General features: G+C 34.9%; 1 protein-coding gene across 1 annotated transcript in view; it reads right to left on the bottom strand.

The window, feature by feature from the left end:
- LOC134541063 (neuronal growth regulator 1-like) overlaps nucleotides 1-17,730 on the bottom strand; it is a 381,016-nt gene that overhangs the window by 98,376 nt on the left and 264,910 nt on the right. The window contains exon 4 of the mRNA XM_063384206.1: nucleotides 1,779-1,900. Coding sequence (XP_063240276.1) covers nucleotides 1,779-1,900 — 122 coding nt within the window. The remainder of the gene's footprint in view (nucleotides 1-1,778; nucleotides 1,901-17,730) is intronic.

The raw sequence follows: 17,730 nt of genomic DNA, 5'->3' as shown, positions 1-17,730 counted from the left end.
GTTATAACGTCTTATAAAACGATAAACGCCGGCTGCACGCACAAAAAAAATTGTCACGTTCCGCCTGATACGAGCGTGCAAGCACCCGGCCAAACCACCGAGCGAGAAAAATCTTTTATGATATCAAACAGGTTAAGGCGGGGGCTTTTTTTTTAGCTAAAATTTTTCATGATTATATTCAGAACAAATTTATTTAAAATTAAATTTTGCAAAAAAAACTGTAAATAATATTTGAAAATTAAAAAAAGTATGCAACATTTTCATCAATGCTTTCTTATGACGTAATCACGTATAATTATCATCTGTAAAGCGACTTTACAGACAAACCCCTCCCCCTATTTTTTTCCTCCGAGACTTTTCTTTATCGGGACGTAAGGATTGTTCCGGTTTTTTTTCCCCCGCCCTTCAAACCCGCGTCGCTGTCATTCGAAGAGACCCGGGCAGAGAAGAGCAACCACAGTGCACTCACGTGACCAGGATTGGAGACTGGGGTTAGGAGGGGGTGAGTTGGGAGGGAGCTGAGGGATTACTTGTGGATTACACGGACTTTCGGGGTCCGCTCCGCCGTGACAAGCCAATTAGGAAAAATAAACCCTCCCCAGACTGCTTCTAGGGCGCTGGAGGGTAGAGGAAGGCAGGCGCCAAAGAAACCCCGCTCCAACAACGGGAGGAGGGAAAAGAAAAGATACCTTAAACTTCAAGGGAAGGGAAGAAAAAAAAATTAACGTTTTTTGTGCCCTGCTTTTAATTGAAACAGTCTCTTCAGCGTCCTAAGTAAAAAAAAAAAAAAACACAGGACGACAAACATCGGAAGAACGCAATGTTTGATTCCCTCAGAGCCGCGATCTCTTCAACTCGAGATTCAGAGGACGACGTAAAGGTCTTTTGGGGGTCAACGACCCATGCAGGGTGAGGTCTTGAATCGTTTGTCAAAAAACTACGGCACGACAGAATAAGTTTAAAAACATGTATACGAATAACGGTCTAACTCGCTTCCCAAGTCTATATTTATCATACGTCTTTGAACTTGGAGGACAAAAATTTTACTGCAATTAACAGAGAAAGAAATTTCACATTTAACAATGAGGGTCTCGTATGTGTTCAAGGTTCAACTGAACGAAGTTCCATAAAAACCAAAAATTTTGTCGTTGTATCAAAATTATTTCATTAAAATAATTGGATGTAACATTTTTACTTTCCACATTTTTTTTTTTTGTAATTTCTATCCACAATTAATTAAATGTAGTTAATAATAATGCGGTAATCACAAAATTCCACATATGTTGTAGAAGTTCATTTAATTGCACATAATCCAGACGCCCAGTGTTATATTTTAAAATACTTTACCTATTATTTACAGTGAAAATGTTGTTAAAACCCAGCTTCGCAAAAATGTTTTCTACTTTTCGTGTCATACGTTCCTGAGATGATTCTTACAATGGGGAACTGTTTTGTCATAGGTAGAGACTGGAAAAATTCGCGAGTTCATTTTGTGATATGCTAAAATTCAAATAATTATACCGTTGTGCTGCTTCTGCTATTGGTTCACTGTTAATATGTAGGACTCTTGGCCAATTAGAGACAATCAATCAAAGAAGTATCCAACCACAGGTTACCCACTTGAGAAGCCTCATAATTCAGCACCCAATGAACATTCTCATTTTGCCCAAGTAGGCAGAGGATCGTGGAGTCTATCCTGAAGGTCACTGAACTCGCGAATTATTCCAGTCTCTAGTTATAACCTTAAAATATCGATGAAATTTTCTCGTGACACTGACCTTGCGCGTCCACGTGATTGTTGGCACGGGATTACCGGAAGCCCGACATTCCATCTTGGCCGTTTCTCCTTTCTTCACTTCCGCATCCTCCACAGTGGACTTCTGCTGCATCCGCGGCGGAACTGGAAGAATAAAAAAAATTGGTCGTCTGTAAAGTCGGTTTACGGACGATAGTTTAACGTGACAACGTCATAACAAATCATTGATGAAATGATTTCATACTTTTATGAATAAAATTGAATCATTTATATTTTAATAATAAAAGAATAAATACTTGAAATTATACTAATAATCAGATTTTTAAAATGCAAGAATAATTAACCTTTTTTGCCGAAATTGTTGTTGTAATAAGCAATGAAAACCACATTAACTTTTCACTTCACTTTATAAACAGTCGACTAAACAGTTCACGTGTAGATGACTTGTAATTAATTTTAAAAACTGGCGTTTAGCTGTAAAGTTTAAATGTAATTATGAACAAGTTTTCATATAAATAATCTGTAATCAAATATCTATCATCAATTATATGAATCACCATAATTTTTTAGTCAATTGAAACATAACCTTTTATTACTGCACTCGTCGACAGCGTAACGGAACACAGCGTAACGGAACAATGAATGTAACGGGACACAGCGTAATGGAGCAATGTGCGTAACGGGACACTTTTTCGTACGTGCAGCCGGCGTTCATCGATTTATTAGACGTTGTTACGTCAAAAAAAAACATCTATTCGCGTCACGTGATCAGGTCGTGTTTCAGGCATGCTTCATCGAACACCCCTAAGAAATAAATTACATTCTGTCGCTTCAGTTGATCATTTTCACTGGAAGATGATTCTCAACTCCAAGTGAACGCTTTTTTTTTACGTGTTAACATTTTTTTTTTCTCGATATAAGCCATTTGTTAGGGATTATATTTCGTGAAAATGGAACGGAAGTCGATGTCGCAAAGATGGCGGACTTAACGCGTAACAACATAAACCTGTGCATAGTCGCTTTCGTAAACATTAGGGGATATACCAAGCATGTTGGTGTGTCGAATGAAACATTGTGATAGTGAAACTATATACAGGAATATATTTGACGAACTAAATATAGTCAACGTAAAAGGTAATCACAAAGTTTTAAAATACCTGAGGAATCTGGCATTTACAACGTTTATAATACGCGTATTCAAATATAAACCCACCTGAATCAAGTATGGATAGCAATATGTCATCCGATAAGGAGACCTACAGCGATAAAAATCCAAAATGGTGACAGCCAACAGCCGAAAACTAATTGGCGGCTGTGATGTCATAATACAAGATGGTTACCTCCAGCTGAATTAAAGAAAATGGTGGCTTTGATGCCATAATCAAATATGGGCCGTATTGACGATCTCAGGAATATTCCAGAAAACAAAATGGTTGGATCCAAAATAATGGAACACGAAATGGCCGAAAGTTCTAGGTAGAAAAATGGCGGAAAGGTCGGGGAACAAGTGGCGGGTAGCTCTAGAAAACAAAATGCATGGAAGTGTGACACGAGATGGCGGCAAGGTGCAAGGTCAAGGTCCATGTGAAAGGTCAAGTTCAGAGTCATCCAAGATGGCCGTCGTGACGTCAAGACGGCAGTCAACACCATGGTAACGCACCCACCACCTTGGTCTCGGAGCCACATTTGTATACTACTAACAGGTTTGACTTTTAACCAGAAGAAAAGAATCCAAAAGATGCACGATTAAAATTATTTTAATATAATTTTTATTATATTTTGGCCGTCTGACTCGGGGTCAATGAATCTTAGGTTCCTGTACTACCAACAACAGCTGGTGACTGTTTAAAACAGCCAAGTTCTCCGACTGGCCAATGGCGTTCCCACGTGGTATTTATTCCGTTGCCCAGTGAACATCAACGCTGTCGGTAGGAATGGAATAGTCCTCATGACATAGCGCGAATGTTTACTAACATTTCCGGAACTGGGAGAGATGCGATTTTATCATCGTGCGAAACATATCAAGACTTTTTCTTGGTTGGTTGATAATTAGAGACTGGAAAAATTCGCGAGTTCAATGACCTCCAGGATAGATTCCACGATTCTCTGCCTACTTGGGCAAACGGCGCCCGTTCATTGGGTGCTGAATTATGAGGCGTCTCAAGTGGATAACTTGTGGTTGGATACCTCTTTGATTGTCTCTAATTGGCCAAGAGTCCTACATATTAACAGTGAACCAATAGCAGAGGCAGCACAACGGTATAATTATTTGAATTTTAGCATATCACGAAATGAACCCGCGAAATTTTCCGGTCTGTATTAATAATATTTTACTACCACTTTTAATTCTTAAATTTAAGGTGTTATACAATGTAGTTTTTGCGTATTTTAAATTATACAATTAAAGATACCCATATATGTTTAATTTTGATCGATTCAAAATATGTTAACACGTGTATTTTCAAAGCAAAATTAATTAAATCAAGATAAATGTATGAAATAAAAATAAAACTGTGCGTTATGGAGAAGTTAAAAAGAAATGGTTTGTTGGCGTGCCCTCAGGAAAATTTCTTTTTAATTTTTTACCTTCCTCGCTGTGTAAAAGGAACCTCTAATGTGCTGAATGCGGGTCGTGTTGCCTTACTCCAGCTAGTCTTCTAGCGAGATCAAAGACTTTCGCTAATCACAGAGAGACACGAGTAAACGAAAGCACAACAACGCTTTTGCTTCCGAGAAGCTTGAGTTGCGCAGGCGGGTCTTATTTCTGAAGAGGTTTTTGTTTTACGTGTGGTGTTGATTTTGGTGCAGAGTTGCCAAACGTAACGATATTATGGTACCCGAGCCGATATTACGGCACCTGTACCGATATTAAGGTACATGAACCGATATTGTAGTGGTACACGTACCGATATTACGTTACTTGTACCATTATCGCGGTACATGTACCGTGACCATTGTATAGAATGTACCAAAATTCATGCAAAAATTTGAATCCATAAAATTTTTGCAATTTTAAACTAAAAACTTGTGTTTTATATCAACAATACTTCTTGCGTGAATTTTTTTGAGACATTCTCTACAATGAAACATGATCAAGCAGTCAGGGTTTGCAAATGAACCGTTATTCGGCACGAATGTAGCGTACCATAATTTAAATTTCTATTGCCAATATCTTAAGATGGTAATGCCCATGTGTAATAATTTTTGTTTCAATTTTTAATGAAGCATAAACGAGGCACAATCAATTTTATTTTAGACTTATTTGTGTTTGATAATGATAGTAATTTTTATACTGAACATTCATAAATTCAAAGCTAATAGATTTTGCTCAATTTTAAATTTTTTGGGTTATAATGAGAAAATAATATCCCTTACCTACCTCAGAGTACAAAATTGGTTCCATCCGGGCTAAATACTTTTTGTTTTAGCACTGTAGGTACTATATAATATCCATAGCAAAGTAATTGATCTATTCTTAAAAACTGTCGTCAGTTTAATTTCTCTGGTAAAAAAATATATATTTAAAAAATGTAGCCGTGTGTAAATTGTTAAATTTGTGACATTATTATAATTTTGCGTTCTAAATTTATATTTATTAACTTTTCCTTTTGTTAACGTGTGGCAAATTTATTAATTTACCATGCAAATAGTTATCTTGTTCTTGATGATCATGTAAAGTCATTTAAGTACTGATTTTGTAATAAAGCATCTTTATACCTAGTAATTGTTACGTCTTATAGAAAACTTTTTAGTTTTTGTTTAAAAAGTAAAAACAAATTTTTGCTAAAATATAGTCATAAAGTTTCCCTAAAAATTATTTATTGTTAGAGACCTGCAAAATTCGTGGTTTCGATGCCCTTCAGGATAGACTGCACATACCCCTGTACACTCGGGCAAATAACGCAAGTTCATTGGCTGCCGACTTGTGAGTCGTCTCAGCGGGTTTGTCTGTGATTCGATCCTTCTTTGGTTGAGGGTTTATAACTGGTTGAGATTCATCCAGATGAACAGTAAGCCAATAGCAAAATTATCTAAGAGGTATATGTGTTTGAATTCTAGCCTATCACCGAATGAATCCGCGAATTTTGCAGGTCACTATTTATTGTGAAACCGTATTTAAAAATTCAGAATTCTATAACTTGTGCTGTAATTGATATTAGCCAAATAATGTTTAGTAATATTTTTTTTATCGAAATCATTATTATATTCCTTTTATAAATGCATTTGTTGGCAAATATAAAATAAATCGAAGTAAAAAGGAATCAAATTTAAACGATAACATTAAAAGAAAAAATAAATAATAATTAAAGATAATCTCAAGCGATTAGTCCTAAAGGAAACCAATTAAATTTCTCTCTGTACTGAAACTAGGATGAATTGAATTAACATTTCAACATTTGAACAAACTCCTAAAAATATATATATTTTTTATGGTAGGCAAATGATAAAAAATACAACATACTTAGAATATCATCACTCATAAAATCTTCAAATTTAAAAGTTTAGCATTTAAAATTAAAATTTACCGACAAGATAGCACCACAAACAAAATGGTATTTCCATGTTCTCACAGAGATTCTTTTTCGTATTTGTTGCTTATACTGAAGTAAAAACTAATTTAATTATATATTTATTATTCACCCTATAGCTATTTAATTACGAAATGAATGGTGCGTTTTTCTTTAGGAGTAACACCTAATTCGCTTGACGTTTTTAAATAATGTTAAATGCATTGGCAAAGGCGTGATCTGTTCTTTTTCCTGGCAGAATTAAAAATAATAACACCCATTTTAGTAAAATCTAGAATCTACAAATGAATTTTGTGTACCAGAATTCGGGTATTTTAATTTTTTTTTTCACTCATTGAAGATAAACTTATTTAGTCGAGTCGAGGGTTTAATTTCAAACGTATGAAAAGTAATTTGTTTAGCAAAACTTTAACAAACACATTTACACATAAAAATTTAATATTTAATTAATCTCTACGACTAATATTTAGTTCCTTTTATTTTTCAAAGCTGAAAAAAAAAATTAAACAGTTTCTGCAATTTGGTTTTCTTCAAGTTTAGTACCTATTATTCATGCGTCGATAAAATTTCGATATTACATAAATTTGCATTAACATCATATTCGTTTATTTTTAGGTGGGGTAGCCATCTCATGCCAAATTGATAAAAAAAATTTTTGCCTTTTTCTCGTTAACACTATTTTTAAGGATTATTTCTGTAAATTTAACACTATATTTCTCTGGTATGCACATATTGTTTATCTCACAAATATATTTAAGGGGTATATAGTAACTGGCTATTTAAAAGGCGCGCAAGTGATAACACAATCACTCCCGTGACTTTTTACACTCATTACATTGCACTGAGTGGATAAATGTTAACATTTATTTCTGACAAAACCACAAATGCAAGAGGCATATTGTTAAATTCTTCAGAAAAGGCCATTTAATATAAATAATGACGAGAAGATGAAAATAATCAGCATGGTGTATGAGACCCCGCTTTAGTATAACTAGAGACTGGAAAAATTCGCGAGTTCAATGACCTCCAGGATAGATTCCACGATCCTCTGCCTACTTGGGCAAACGGCACCCGTTCATTGTGTACTGAATTTTGAGGCGCCTCAAGTGGGTAACTTGTGGTTGGATACCTCTTTGATTGATTGTCTCTAATTGGCCAAGAGTCCTACACATTTACAGTGAACCAATAGCAGAAGCAGCACAACGGTATAATTATTTGAATTTTAGCATATCACGAAATGAACCCGCGAATTTGTCCGGTCTCTACTCTTCACTTTATATTTGCTTACTCGTATACTCACACACTCGCTCACTATCACACGCACTACACTTGCTCACTCGCATGCTTGCACACATTCTCGTCCATTCTCACACATCTACGTACGTTGTGAAGTTTCACTTCAAACGCGCGCGTAAGTCACACACCCTTGTGTTTCTTTTTTTTTTTTTTTAATGTGTAACATCTTAGCTCTCTGTATATATGGCATTTCGTAGGAGTAATTTCTAGAATGGAATGGTTATGTATGAAAATACGGTGCTGTCATCTGTGGAGGATGCCGCGAACCAAAGTTCACAAAGCCAAAGGGCAACTTAATAAAATTAACTGTTTCGTGGATTTTAACCAGAAAGGCAGTATTTGAATAAAATTCCTTATCTAAAAAACCAGGACTGAAAACAGGGTGGTATATTTTCAAGGTTTTTTTTTAATTGGATTATTTTCATTATATAATTTAAAATCGGTTTACAAATGGAATGATGCGATATTTGATTTAAGCTCCCCCCGCACAAAAATTCTCTAGTGGTGGGTGCGGTAACTACGTGTGACAACCCCCCCCCCCCCCTCACGCGCCCAAATGTAGTTTAAAACTTTATTTGTATGTATTTATCACACTCGGCATCATTTAAAAGATGTTCGCAAGGCTTTCACGGCCATTGTCTGAAGTAGCTTGGCTTGTGGGTTGTAGCCGCATCCCTGGCAAATAATTCAACTGACAGTTTCGGTCGACGTTGCCGTCGCCATCATCAGGGAGCGACTTGAAATGTCGACCGAAACGTCGATTTGAATTATTCGCCAAGGACGCGGCCACAACCCATCAGAAGCCAAGCTACTTCATCATTTTTTTTAAAGAACTCTACGTTGGAATTTCGTGTACGACTTTTTTCGTACTGTGAGTGCGTTTCTCAACATAGGAACACACGAACAATTGCTCGTTAAACAGGGTTAGATGTTACACATCTCTGGCGAGATGTTAAAAGGGAAACTGCAGACCTGGCGTAGCGAAGCTTCCACTTTATCACTGTTTCTGTTCCGGCTTTGCGACGTGTGCTGTACGGTGTGTCTGAAGGCGGCGTTGACGGATCACCGGAGAGAGAGATAGAGAGAGAGAGATAGAGAGAGAGAGAGAGAGAGAGAGATAGACGAAAAAAATTTAACTTTTGTTTCCATGCGAGATTGTGTTTGGCGCGGTGTATTATCTATCTCTCTGTCTCTGTCTCACTCTCCGTCCCTTTCACTTTCTCCTTTCTCTCTCGGCCCCTTCCCTCGTGCACGTCTCCTGCACGTGACAGGAGCCCAAGTTGCTTCACGTGCCCGCACGCCGTCGACGGGATCGCATAATGCAAACAACGGGGAGGGAAAAGGAAAAAAGAAAAATTTCATTTCTTTTTTTTTTTTTTTTTTTGACAAAACTGCGGGCGGGAACGAGAATGGAGAATACTCCATCCCCGCTCATTTTTTTTTTTTTTTTTTAAGTGAAAACTTCTATGGTTAAGGTTCGGACGGGGAGTAAATTCATGTAAGTCGTCATCGATATGGTCACGTGACGTGTTAACGATAACACTATATCTGTTTCTGTTAGTGTAACTTATTGCGCTTTTTAAATTTTATGTATACGATTACTGTGCATTAAAAAGTGAGTATGAAATATATTAATATTAAAATCTTTATATATATATTTCTTGTGTGCGTGTGTATGTCACTGAACTCCTCCTAGACGGCTGGACCGATTTTGATGAAATTTTTTGTGTGAGTTCACGGGGATTCGAGGATGGTTTAGATTCACAATTGGATATTTTATCTCGATTCTGAGTTAAGAAAAACTAAAAAAAAAAAATTGCAACGCATTATTAGAAGCCATTAAGTTTTGCTATTGTAAGGAACTAAGTAGAGAGTAAGAAAAAAATAAAGATCCTGACAGTTTATAGCGTCGCCATATTTGTTTCAATTTTCAATACCCTTTTTGTATATTACAATTTAAATTGCAGAAAAAAAATCATGTTTCATAGCCACACAAATAGTGAGGATGGTTTAGATTCACAATTGGATATTTTATCTCGATTCTGAGTTAAGAAAAACTAAAAAAAAAACACGCTTAAAAGCAAAAATTGCAACGCATTATTAGAAGCCATTAAGTTTTGCTATTGTAAGGAACTAAGTAGAGAGTAAGAAAAAAATAAAGATCCTGACAGTTTATAGCGTCGCCATATTTGTTTCAATTTTCAATACCTTGTATATTACAATTTAAATTGCAGAAAAAAAAACATGTTTCATAGCCACACAAATAGCGAGGATGGTTTGGATTCACAATTGGATATTTTATCTCGATCCTGAGTTAATAAAAACTAAAAAAAACACGCTTTAAAAGCAAAAATTGCAACGCATTATTGGAAGCCATTAAGTTTTGCTATTGTAAGGAACTAAGTAGAGAGTAAGAAAAAAATAAAGATCCTGACAGTTTATAGTGTCGCCATATTTGTTTCAATTTTCAATACCCTTTTTGTATATTACAATTTAAATTGCAGGAAAAAATCATGTTTCATAGCCACACAAATAGTGAGTGTGTGTCATTTCTCTATGTCCACGAGGTCTCACCGCGTCAATTTTCTCCTTGGAGCGAACCCGTCCGCTTAATTAAATAAACAGCTTTTATCGTTGAATGATTTCATGATTTATTTAATGAAAATATGCTCTCATAAAAAAATTAGTTAGATAGACATTCAATAGGTGTCTTTCTCTCACACTCTCTCTCTCTGAAATGTATGTAGCTTGCTCGCGGGTCAGTAATGCAGACAATCTTTACATTCTAGCTCGAGACGGAAAAAACATAAAATGTGGTTTACAAAGACATTTTATGAAGTGTCTTCCCGTCATTACATTTGAAAGTAGAAACATATTTACTCAAAATTTAGGTAGTAACATATTTTTATTGCAAAGACTGAAATAGAGGTTAGAAAAATTATCATTTGTGAACATAAGAAAACTACTACAACTGTATCAACTGTTATGTTATAATGTTTAAATTTCTAAATGGTGCAAGATAATACAAAATTCCATGCGGAAAAAGTCGTGGTCAGCAGATACGTATAGGCCTAGTTATAGGTGTGGGGCTATGCATGCTGATTTTTCATATACTGCATGGATGCGAACATGTAAGAATAATCTATCTATCTTACTATAATAAAACAGTACTTTTTCTGTCTGTCTGTTTGTACGCGATATTGATGAAATTTTGTGTGTGAGTTCACGGGGATTCGAGGATGGTTTAGATTCACAATTGGATATTTTATCTCGATTCTGAGTTAAGAAAAAACTAAAAAAACACGCTTTAAAAGCAAAAAAACTAAGCATTGTTGACAATTAGCCTCCATGGCAACGGGCTTTTGCATTGTTGTTGCCTTCTGCGTAACCATGGGAAAGGTTTTTGGTAACGGCAGTGGCGTGCCCAAGAGGAGGGGTATGTATAATGAGAAGATACAAAATGTCCAGCGTAGAAATACTTACCGCCATATCCATATCTCACAAAAAGTACATTTGGGCAGGACAATGTCTGTCGGGTCCGCTAGAAAGATATAAAGAGATATATATGTAGAAAGATATATAGAGAAATAGAGATATAAATAGAAAGATAGAGAGATATAGAGAATTAGAGAGATAAAGAGAGATGCTTAGTATACGTTTAAAAAATTACATTATTAATAAATTAAAAAAATTGATTGAGGCATTGCAATGCATGCCGGGCATTATCTAGTAGATATATAGTTTTAATAACGAAGAAAACGGAGTCTCTGTAGCAATTTAACCTAAAAATTAAGAACATAATTACTAATTTTTTTAATACCTACAATTACTATGCTATCCGTATTTATAGTTGCGCAAAAGTCTCTAATTTTTATCAAAAATTAATTTGGATATCCAAAAATAACTACTGTTTGTTTTGTAAGTTTTCACTTATGTCGGCAGTCCTCATGACTGCTTTCAATTTTTTTTTTTTTTGGAAATATCACACGCAAAGAAAAACTCGGTTATAAAAACATTGACTGAAATACATGCACACACTTTATTAGACATTTAAGATTATTTATTTCAGAACGGTGATTACTTTAATTGTGAATTTATTACTTGTCACGAAAACACTTAAAAAAAGGGGGGTTGTCTGTAAAGTCGGTTTACGGAAGATAATTTTACGTGATAACATCATAAGAAAACATTGATGAAAAATTGCATTCTTTTTAATTTTCAAATATTATTTACAGTTTTTGCAAATTTACTTTAAATAATTTGTTTAAATATAATTCCGAACAATCAATTATAGAAATAAACTGAAATAAAATCACTGTCAATAAATTATTAATTTGAAATGACGAAATTGGACAAATAAAAGAAAAAAATTCAATTGCTGCTTTTAAATAGCCCGCCTTAACCTGTTTGATATTAAAGAAGATTTTCTCGCACGGTGGTTTACCGGTTCTTGAATGCTCGGCTCAGGCGGAACGTGGCAATGTGTCATGATTTTCCGTGCGTGCAGCCGGCGTTCATCGATTTATAAGACGTTATCACGTCAAAAAACTGAGTTGTAAAAACATTGACTGAAATATATTCACACAGTTTATTAGAAAGCTGAGTTATTTATTTTGGAACGGATGATTACTTTAATTGTGAATTCATTACTTTTGTCACGAAATCACTTTTAAAAAAATTAAACACCACCACTCTTAAGCTCAGTGGTCACTTGAGAAGAATCTTGGGCTCATGTATCAGTTAATTTAGATAAGTAGACCATACCGGTGATGTGCAGTACAAAGCTCAACATATTTTAAATACTGAAAAGACTTTATAGGCATACTTGCCAATCATTAACATCCTGTACAGTATCAAGCTAAAGTTGGTACCGTAAGAATATATTGGTTTTGTAAAATTTGTATTGTTTTCAAAGATTACTATTGATAATTAATAATATTGAATTTTTAGACGGTAAAAAGACATGTGATGTATCGAATGTATCTAAATAATGAATTTTTTTTCGTTATGAACCCTAACTTAACCACCAATTTAACCACCTAGTCAAGCGAATTTATGAAAACTGAAATGATATTCATGCCACGTGAGTTTTGCGTTTGCAATTAGGAGCGTGATTTAGGATTTAATTTCCAGTATATTTTGGAAAAAAAGGGGGGGTGGTTAACCACTTTAACCCGCTTTTTGCTATAATTTTTTTCCTTTGTTTTTGTGGTAACGACATTTCATTTGAGATTTCGGGGATGGGTTGATACATAGGTTATTTGAGATTTCTGTGGAAGGAGGATTGGCCCACATTGAACATGTTTGAAATTAATGCTCAGTTTTTTCAATTCCGTTTTAGTATTTTCAGTGATTAATTTGTTCATGCAAGAGAAAATATACATAATTTCACCCTCTTAGATTGTTACCTTATTTATAAAAAAAACATTAAAGGAAATTGTGTGGTTTTAATTTGTGCATTATTTACACCAAATGTCTTTAAGTCAGTTAACTCCATTTGGTTTAGAGTAGCTTGGTTTCTGGGTTGTAGCCGCGTCCTTGGCGAATAATTCACCGATGTTTCGGTCAAAATTGCAGTCGCCATCATCAGGGAGCAGTTACCTACTGAGGTTCTTACAAGTTATCCTGCCTTTGTATACTCTTGCCTGAGGGTAAGGTGCTTCCTGATTGGCTGCAGCGCTGAGCCAGTCAGAGCTTTCCTTTCAGCCTAGCCAACCATGTTTCGTTACGCTTTGTCCCGTTACGCTCATTGTTCAGTTACGCTGTGTTTCATTACGCTGTCGGCGAGTGCAGTAATAATAGGTTATGTTACAATTGACTAAAAAATTATAGTGATTCATATAATTGATGATAGATATTTGATTACAGTTTATTCATATGAAAACTTGTTCATAATTATATCTAAACTTTATAGCTAAACACCAGTTTTTAAAATTAATTACAAGTCATCTACACGTGAACTATTTATTCGACTGTTTATAAAGTGAAGTGAAAAGTTAATGTGGTTTTCATTGCTTCTACAACAAATATTTCGGCAAAAAAGGTTAGTTATTCTTGCATTTGAAAAATCTGATTATCTAATAGTATAATTTTAAGTATTCATTCTTTTATTATTAAAATAAAAATGATTAAATTTTATTCATAAAAGTATGCAATTATTTCATCAATGTTTTGTTATGACGTTGTCACGTTAAACTATCGTCCGTAAACCGACTTTACAGACAACCAATTTTTTTTACTAAGCTTCGCCAAGCAAAACTCAAGTTAAGCCCGAAGAAGTGCTTCTTGTTCCAACATGACGTAACCTTTCTAGGTCATATTTTATCGAAACGTGTAGTACGATCAGACTCTGAGAATCTCCAGTCTTGTAAAGGAGTGATCTTAACTGAAAAATAAACATGCGGTAAGAAGTTTCCTAGGACTTTGTTTGTACTTACTCTAGGCGCTTTGTGCCTTCGGTTCACAGCTGATGTCAGACCACTGCATCAGATTACAGAAAGGGAAAAAGTATGTTTATGTGGACTTCTGGGTGTGCAGCTGCCTTTCAGAACCTTAATGTGTAGAGACCGGGAAAATTCGCGGGTTCATTTCGTGATATGCTAAAATTCATATAATTATACCGTTGTGCTGCTTCTGCTATTGGTTCACTTGTTAATATGTAGGACTCTTGGCCAATTAGAAACAATCAATCAAAGAGGTATCGAACCACAAGTTACCAACTTGAGACGCCTCATTATTCAGTACCCCGATGAACGGGCGCCGTTTGCCCAAGTAGGCAGAGTATCGTGGAATCTATCCTGGAGGTCATTGAACTCGCGAATTTTTTCACTGTGTTCAACCCTTATACGTGTCTACGCCTATGGACATGGCGAGTATATCCTGGACACAGATGCAAGCAGATATGGGCTGGGCACTGGACTTACTCAATTGAAGAATGTAATTGAACGAGTTATCGAGTACTACAGCAAAGTTTTATCCAAGCTCCAACTTAACTATTCCATCACCAGATAATAATTTGTATCTGTAGTTAAGTCTCCGCAGCATATTGAAAAAAAAACCCTTATGATCACTTCCATATCAAAGAGCATATCCAGCTCGATTTCGAAGGTGAATTAGACAAAAGGGGGAAATTTTCTTTGGAATTCAATATTTTACAAGTGTGGAGGATTCATTTTACCATACAATAATAAACTATTACAAAAGAAGATATCTACGAAATTTATGAACTTTTGGGCCTGGGTTCTAATTTTTACCCACTTTACAAATGGAGTAAATACAATGTTCTAAAAAAAAAAAAAAATGGTTGTCTGTAAAGTCGGTTTACGGACGATAGTTTAACGTGACAACGTCATAACAAACATTGATGAAATGATTGCATACTTTTATGAGTAAAATTGAATCATTTGTATTGAATTATCACTATTTTATATGGATACAAAGAAGGAGTTAAATGAAATCTAAAATTGAATTGATAAATTTACTTTTATTTGCACTCATTAATTCAAATACTTTAACGAAGAGATTATTTCAACTATAACTTGTTCCAATCTGTGTTATTCTGTTAAGGATAGGACGATGATAGCAAAACTAGGAAACTAATGGAAGTGTTTCAAGTTTAATGTGCTTCGAAAAAGTCAAATGGATTGTTGTTACAATTGAGTGGAAGAGAGATAGATACGGCGCAAGCGTACAATGAGCGTAATGGGACACAGCGTAACGGGACTATGTGCGTTACGGGACACTTTTTCGTGCGTGCAGCCGGCGTTCATAGATGTATTATACGTTGTCATGTCAAAATATTGTTGAATCTAATTTAAGTTAAGTTGATTGCATCCATGATATTTTTTGTGTGTAGTGCAAAGGGAAAATCATGTCATATATATCCAATCAAATAAATATTTATTTTAATTTTCCTGCTTACAACCTCCCACAGGATTCGCCTTTTCTCGTACGTTACCAGCAACGTTTCCACGAGTGAAGAAATTGTAATTTATTTCTTTATCGTGCATCGTTAATGAAACAGTGTGTCCAGATAAAACTAACGGAAGCAAACGTGTTTCTTTATTGCCTCCGTTTCGAAAGGGGGGGGAAAAAGAACAAACACGGGAGAGGAAAAAAAAATGGGGGTTTGGAAAAAAAATAAAAAAGAACTACTTAGTGCAATTCATTCAAAATTGCTGTTTCGCATCGCGGCTGCGCCAATAAAAGCCGGGAACCGATGGAAGATAAAAGTAGACATTAATTTTACGACTGAGCTCATGGGTCTTTTTATTTGCGATCCCATTCGCTGAAACTAAAATAAACTTTACGACTCTGCCACAATGTCTACAAATTTAGAGCTTAAACATCGCTAAAAAAATAAAGCAAAAAAAAAAAAAGGACCCTTTAACCAAACTACCGCTAAAAATACAAAGATACCTCATTTTCTTTTACCTGAACCTTAAAACATGGAATTGTAGCATCTGGAGTTATGAGAAGCGTGGAATGTTCTGACATCGATAGTTTGAAGTTAGGAAATAAAATATGGATAAAATACTAAGTGAAATTTTATCGGCTGTAAAAGTACTTTTACGGTCATACTATAGCCACCATAAGTTTGATATTAAGTAGCCAAAACGTGCAATGAACCTAGTTCCAATTTTTAATGGCAATCACTTAACATCTTATTTAGCCAAATACAAATGTAAAAAAGAAAAACTTGTTAAGCTATGTTCTTTTAATGGTTCGTTCAATGAATAAGATGGGTATAAGTTTATTTTTTGTACATACACGATTTCTGGTTAGACTGTATGTCATAATAAACCGTAATAAAGGACAACAATCGGTTGTCTGTAAAGTCGGTTTACAGACGATAGTTTAACGTGACAACGTCATAACAAAACATTGATGAAATGATTGCATACTTTATGAATAAAATTGAATAATTTTTATTTTAATAATGAAAGAATAATTACTTGAAATTATACTAGTAATCATATTTTTAAAATGCAAGAATAATTATCCTTTATTGCCGAAATTGTTGTTGTAATAAGCAATGAAAACCACATTAACTTTTCACTTCACTTTATAAACAGTCGACGAAACAGTTCACGTGAAGATGACTTGTAATTTATTTTAAAAACTGGCGTTTAGCTATAAAGTTTAGATATAATTATGAACAAGTTTTCATATAAATAAACTATAATCAAATATCTATCATCAATTATATGAATCACCATAATTTTTTTAGTCAATTGTAACATAACCTTTTATTACTGCACTCGCCGACAGCGTAACGGAACAATGAGTGTAACGGGACACAGAGTAACGGAACAAAGACCGTAACGGGACACAGCGTAACGGGACACTTTTACGTGCGTGCAACCGGCGTTCATCGATTTATTAGACGTTGTCAGGTCATAAAATATGAATATGCAAACACACAAAAGATAAAACCAAAATCAGCCGATGTCTACTGTGTTCGTTGTGTTGTGCAGAATGGCTGTTTTTTTCTCATGGATGTGAGTCTCTGTGTTTTCGTTGTGTTGTCCACTTTATCTCTTTAGTATCATCTTTGGGTTCATCTGATTATTGCTGTTTTGTCCGAGGCCTTTTTTTTTTAATCGTCATTTTCTGTTCTTGTCGCCAAAGTCTCGTCATTACCAGTCCACTGTGTCTGCCTGTGCTGTAATATTTTTCTGACCAGTGCCCTTCACGATATTTTCTTTGCTGTCTTATGATCTTGATTTGATTTTTATATCGGTTGATTGTGGCTTGTTTTCTGTGTGTATGCATCCCCATATTTTTTGTTTGTGCGATATTTAGGTTTCCTTTGGGTTTTATTTATATATTTCTTTATTTTAATTTTATAGTTTTTCTTCAACAGAAAAAGTTTTTAGCAATGGCGTAGCCTATGTCCAAAAACTTACATCAAGTCATGCACTCCCATTGCACAAATCTTTCAAAAATAACATACAGTGTAACCAGCAATGGCATATCTTATCTTATCTTATCTTATAATATATATATATATAAATCCAGTGTCCTGATGTTTGTTTCCAGTGAACTCTTCACCAAGTCAACCGATTTGGATGAAAATTGGCATTTATGTGTAATTTTTTCCAACTTGAGAGATAGGATAGTTTTTATTTCGATTAATGGTCTTAATAA

This window comes from Bacillus rossius, chromosome 18 (assembly GCF_032445375.1).
Source record: "Bacillus rossius redtenbacheri isolate Brsri chromosome 18, Brsri_v3, whole genome shotgun sequence".
In the NCBI taxonomy this organism is placed as follows: Eukaryota; Metazoa; Arthropoda; class Insecta; order Phasmatodea; family Bacillidae; genus Bacillus; species Bacillus rossius.
The sequence above is the reverse complement of the archived record's forward strand: the minus strand, read 5'-3'. Positions and strand labels throughout refer to the sequence as shown.